General features: G+C 43.4%; 1 protein-coding gene across 1 annotated transcript; it reads right to left on the bottom strand.

The window, feature by feature from the left end:
- Positions 1-2692: 2692 nt before the first annotated feature.
- Positions 2693-5852, bottom strand: c1qtnf6a (C1q and TNF related 6a). Its single transcript, XM_062533352.1, has 2 exons — positions 5687-5852; positions 2693-4743 (listed from the first exon to the last, which is right to left on the bottom strand). The coding sequence occupies exons 1-2, from the start codon at positions 5850-5852 to the stop codon at positions 4196-4198; spliced, it is 714 nt and encodes a 237-aa protein (XP_062389336.1). The 3' UTR covers positions 2693-4195.
- Positions 5853-6212: the final 360 nt, after the last annotated feature.

The raw sequence follows: 6212 nt of genomic DNA, 5'->3' as shown, positions 1-6212 counted from the left end.
TAGGCTGGGTGAACCCTGCCTGAAATTCCGGGGAATTTGAATTTTGCCCGGCAGCTCAGGCTGGATACCAGCAGATCTATATTCTCTATTTCACTGCCAGAATCTTTGGCTCCAATCAGAAACGGCCATACTCTAGTCCTGGCACGCTATTGGCCGGTGATGTAACAATAACGAAACTTAAGCAGCAACGAAACGAAAGGAGCAGCCGCTGTCGCTTCTGTTTTGGTTAAGGCAAGTTTTCTTTGAAAACAGAACAAAAACTTGCCCTGGAACAGTTCATATATGCAGAAGGACGTGTTTGCGATTCTACCAACCGGCTTTGATAGCCTAAAAGTTTAATTTACCAACTAGCCCCGCTCGTACAGAGTCATTTGAACGATGCACATTGATCACGCCTCTTTTGCAGTAGAATCAAAGTGCAGCTTCCCCAGACTAATGTTCAATCTTGAAAGATTGAGCTTATGGTGAAAACCAGACTAGAAATTGAACCACAGGTTAGGAGAATTCAACTCTACTTACACTGAAGGTGGGTGTTATTGATATGTATTAAGTTCACTGGTTGTTGTTACCTGGAGTAAAGAATTGTGGCCATCACTATCACCTTTCCTTTCAAACAATGTTTCAGTGGGCCCTAGGCTAAAGGACTTTTGAAAGGAAGCATTTTGAAGCACCTTTTTCCTGAACCTGTAGAGAGTTCAAACAGACAGTTGTCATCACCAAGTATTTCTGGGTCATTTCATTGTGATAATGAAAACTCATCAACTCAAAGTCGTGTTAAAAACGAAATGTGTAGGAGTTGTTGTTGTTGTTGTTGTTGTGGTTTAAATCTTTGCAGATTCAGATAAATAAACCAATAGCAACTAGAAAAGCACTCCCAGAGCGCAAGCCTCCACCAAGCGAAAACCGCTTCCTGGATCCAGATAATCTGGTAATACGGATCACTCCCAACATTTTATTGTTTCTTCCTTGGGTCATTTCAGACCTTCCCTGAAAATGTTGTCGAAATCCATCCATAACTTTTTGAGTTATCTTGCGAACAAACAAACAAACAAACAGACAGGTAGACAAACCAATAAACCCAGATGAAAACATAACCTCCTTGGCAGAGGTAATAATGTACTGTGCAGTTGACAGTGTCTATTAAATATGGGACTTGCTTTCCCTCATCAAACATTAATGCAATCACATGAAGAGTTCTATCCTTTGTCAATTCTCACAGCTGCCATTGTGTCTCTTCTAGGCCCTTTTTACCATTGTGGCAAGTGGCCATGGAAGGCACTGTTGGGAACCACAGTACTAATTCATTTTTGTAATTTTTGTTTAGGAAGGTCGAAGGTTCCTATCCTATCTAAATGTTTTGATTTTCTGAATATCAGTGTTTAGGCTAAGCCTTCAAGATCATGGTCATAAAAGGCCACACTGCAGTGTTCCTCTCCACAAGCACCATATGGTGTTTGAAATTTAGATCAGTCACCTCAGAAACAGATTGTTCTTTTACGGACTTCTGTATGACACTGTAAGTCCTGGATGAATACTGAGATGCTATATCCCACTGTAACACCCTGATGTTTAAGAGAAAATGGCATCAATAAAACAGGTTATTTGTTTTGTAGCACTGCTGTGGTACAGATTACAGTACCACTTGACATATTGTCTGATAGCTAAATACCGCCCTCTGCTGGAAATGCAACACTTATGGAAATTAGCACTCACACTGACCTGTAGGCCTTTGTTGGCAACTAAGCATAATATATCTTTGTAATGTCCTGACAACACTGTAAACATAGGCCCGTGAAGGTAAAGCTGCTAAGGATGAACTTTCCTCAACCACACAAAGTCAAGCCAATGGGACGTGACGTGAGACTTATTTTTTCGGTTCTGTAGCGACGGAGACAGATAACAGACAACAAGGTAAACAGAATAGACTAACTGCCTAAAGTGTTCGGAGACAGCTAAAAAAAAAAAAAAATCATATACAAGGTTCCATAACATGGAGTAATGGGCATGATAAGCTTATATATCGTGTATTAACTAGTTACTCAGCATTTTCTGTGTTTCTGCTCTTTGTCCTCCATTCTCTGCTCTGTGTCTGGGTGTGTAGTGATGTGGCTGGGGCTTGTTGCAACTATAAGAGGAAATCCACAAGTTTCTCTCACATGCTGGTTTGCATCTGTGCAAAACACGTATAGGCTAGGGCCCGAACTCTTTCATGCTGTGCAGAAGTCTTGGGGCTGTGGTAGACAGCTTTTTTTCTTCTCGACACTAGCTCTCTACCTGTGTGAAAATCCCTCACAGGCTTTCACATACTCACACATATGAATACACACACACATAGAATCATACACTCACTTGTCACCCACTCATAGACATGCATAGATATAGACACATTTAAACATAGCCAAAGACACGTAGAACAAGTTTAGTAAGTCACAGCAGTCAGCGAAGTTGTCATCACTTGGTATCTTTAGCGTCACCGTCTACATATATATATATATATATATATATATATATTAATAATTTGCTTGTGTGTTCAGGGAGATATTCATGCAAAGTTACAGGGCTATAATCAAGACTCAGATAGCCCTGTGGCAGCCAACTTTAAATGCAAATGTGCATACTGTACATTATGAACTCTATGAGGGTTACACGTGATAACAAATTTACGCAAGAAACATGGCTGTATGAAACTGATTTGTATCAGGAAAAAAGAGTGCACCTGTTTTGTTTTATGCTGAATGCCTATGTGAATGTTTATGTGACATCCAAGATGAAGGGTTAAAGTATTGACATCATATTAAACATTTAATTCCACTTTTAAGCTGAAGCTGCAATTACACTGCAGGCCATCTCATAATTTTCTCTTGTAGATTTGGTGCAATGGTGCAATTTTACAAAACTCAAAATACAAGGAAAATACCAAGGAAACTCATTCAATTTATCCTGTTATATGCAAAGACTTTTTAGAAACCCTGAGAGACTTAAAGTTAGATTTAATTGGAATCACTCTATTAATTGCATGCTTACATTACAAGTAGCCAAATAATGACAGAAGATCTTAAAAACAATATGTGACGCTCTGTGTGTGTGTCTACGTGTATGCGTGCATGTGTATGCACACGTGCACACACTGATGCGCCTTACGTTTCTAAGTTGGTTTCTGCTTTTGCTGAGCAGTCTTCAGAAGTGAGATTACCGTGGTTTGATGCTATCTTGCTTTTGTATCAGCATGAAGTTGTGATGTGTAGGTGTCGGGGTTAATCCCTGTGATAATAAGCCGTGTTTGAACGGGGCTCTGTGGTTCGACTGATGTGGCCGACGTATTCTCTCGACTCAGATATGAATCAAAAGGGTAGCAAACCAGGCGGGAGGTGACGGAGCCAGTTCTGCTGGCCCAGAGCTGGCCCTGACCTGGCTAGGATCTGGCACAGGAATGGCTCACAGCAAGCGTGAAAGTCATTGACAAAAGAAATGGACTAAATTAGTTGTCGTTGCTGAAGCTGATTGTGAGAGATCTGTGGTACAGGTGCAGCTGTATAGTTGCTTAATGAATGCAGATTACAGAGCGAAGCTTTGATTTGTTTGTGATCATAAATACATTTCAGGGAGTCAATCAAAAAAACTTGCAATAGCACCAAAGACACAGTACTGAGCAGACATGCTGTGCATGCTGCTTTTGATGATCCACTAATAGCACCAACTCATCTTTTTAAAAACAAATGAAATCTAAACATCCGATGTAAAATGAAACTGATACATGGAATGATACAAAAAAAAACGCACCCCTGACGCTTTCCTGATATTGTTTTGATGGAGTCTGACACACACTCACACACACACACACACACAACTGTAGATGTAACAACACTATGAAGACATACAGAGACAAGGCAGAAGGGGTTAAGTTGCATCTTGATGAGTGCTCCTACACTTCTCGTCCCCACAGCTCAGGTACGTTCTCACATAGTCTGTACGTACACAGGTCAAATGTCCTCACAACATGAGGGCAAACCAATGCATACACACACACACACACACACATATGGTGACTCCTTCCTGACACCTGGATTCATGATACACACACACACACACACACACACACACACACACACACACACATACACACACACATATGGTGACTCCTTCCTGACACCTGGATTCATGATACACACACACACACACACACACACAAGCCCATTCACTCGTCGTCGGCTTTGATGAGGTGGCCGTTGAAGGTGACGTAGATGTCGGTGTCGTCGCTGTAGATGGCGTTCTCCCTCTCGCGCTTGAAGAGCCGCAGCCACACCTGGTCGCCGCGGCCCAGCGGCAGCAGGACGCTCTGGCTCTGCATGATGGAGCGCTCGCTGGGCTGCGCGTACACGATGGCGCGCGCCGTGTCGTTCTGCATCACGTGCAGGTACGTCTCCTTGAAGTTCCACGTGTGCACGTTCACGTTGAAGAAGTAGACGCCGGGCACGCGGCAGCGGAAGCGGCCCGAGAACATGTCGAAGTCGGCGTCCAGGTTGACGAAGGTGACGTCGAAGAGCAGCGTCTGGTAGTGCTCCTCGCTGTGCAGGGCCTTGCGCCGGCCCACGGAGAAGGCCGCGTGCTGCCGCTGGCAGGGGGCCCCAGGGGGGCCCGACCCACCCTTGGAGCCCTTGGGGCCCTCGGGGCCTGCGCTACCTGATTGGCCCTCCACTCCCTGTATGCCTGGAGTCCCTCTCTCCCCACGATCACCCTTATCGCCTGGAATGAGAGAGATGGAGAGTGAGAAAGAGAGAGAGAGAGATAGAAAGAAAGAAAGATAGAGAGAGAGAGACGAAAGAATGTCTCCATGTGCACGAATGTAAAACAAAATGGCGTAAATGCAATAATGTAAAGCACACATACACACATTCTGACACCATGCGTTCACTGTCTCATTACAGCCTTTGATGTGCATAACAGCGCATGGGAAAGTATGGAGATCAAATCAGTGTGTTCTCCAAATACCTCTCCAACCATTTCTCCAAAACACAGTTCCAGCGCATTCTCCAAATAGCTATCTGACAATCTGTCCAAAGTGCACAAATAAATTCGGACCACAGACTCCACTGGCCTGAAGGATGCCAGAAATCACACTGTGTTGATTCACTGCTTTGACTGCCCTTGGATTATCCAACACAAATGCCCAATGAATAAATTGCCTCACACAAGCGGTCAGAGAGGAGATTTGCATCTTATTACCCATCCTGCGACACGGGGAACTGTGTATTAGAAAGTCCAATTCAGACTCTAAATCTGTTAAGCAGGTGTTAGGCTACAGTACGTATTGCAATGGGATTCTGCATGCCTAGATTCTTCTTCCTGCAGGTTCCATAGTGTACTGCCAGTTGCTGTATTTGGAACACAGTGCTGGAGGTCCAACTTAAACTGATTTACTACTGTATTTTTGCTAAATATCTGTATAGTCTGTATCAGTCGGGTTTTGTCTGTGTCAGTCAGGTTTTGTTTGTCACTTCCTATGAGCTGTAGTTGGGAGCTTTTGCTTATAATACAAAAAATGTGATAATAAAAGCAAAGAAATAAGACAACCAGCTACTGTATCTTTCCATCTCAGATTTCCTACAGGAATGGCTAACGACAGGCTCTAAGCAAAGCAAAGGCCATGGTCAGTATAGCGGTGAATCCCGAAGACCAAGACGCCAACCTTTCAGGATGGTCATGTCAATGTGTGTGCGAATCTCGGGTATGTGCACCACGTCGCCCTCTGGTGGCTCCAGATGGTCACAGCAGCGCTGGCAGGGTGTGGGGGTAGGGGGGACAGGGGTCACCCACGGCAAGAAGAGCAGGGTTGACAGAAGGGCCTCAAACATGACTGCGCCTGATGGATAAACACAACAAAGTGCAGAGGTAAGAGGTCAAGATCTTGCGCTATCGCATAGATGAGCCAAGACACATGTTGTGTGTTGATCTGGAAACTTTCTGATATGTACACCATGATTTACTCTCCTTATTTCACTCATCCTTACTTACTTACTGTACATACATGTAATCTAAAACATTTATGTATCTTCCAGGTGACCGAAAGCCATACTTTCATCATTACTGTTATAGACTGCCCTCATAAATAAGTCTGCTCATGGTTATGTTTTTGAGATATTTTAACATAGTCTTAAATAGCCTTGTATAGTCTTAAAGGCCCCCTAAAGAGATTTTTTTTTTATCTTAAAATA

This window comes from Sardina pilchardus, chromosome 3, assembly GCF_963854185.1.
Source record: "Sardina pilchardus chromosome 3, fSarPil1.1, whole genome shotgun sequence".
Lineage (NCBI taxonomy): Eukaryota > Metazoa > Chordata > Actinopteri > Clupeiformes > Clupeidae > Sardina > Sardina pilchardus.
The sequence above is the reverse complement of the archived record's forward strand: the minus strand, read 5'-3'. Positions and strand labels throughout refer to the sequence as shown.

Coding starts and splice junctions, on each gene's coding strand:
- c1qtnf6a (XM_062533352.1), bottom strand. CDS start 5,852: ATGTTTGAGGCCCTTCTGTCAACCCTGCTCTTCTTGCCGTGGGTGACC. Junction 4,744..5,686: donor TGACATGACCATCCTGAAAG/GTTGGCGTCTTG, acceptor CTCTCATTCCAG/GCGATAAGGGTGATCGTGGG.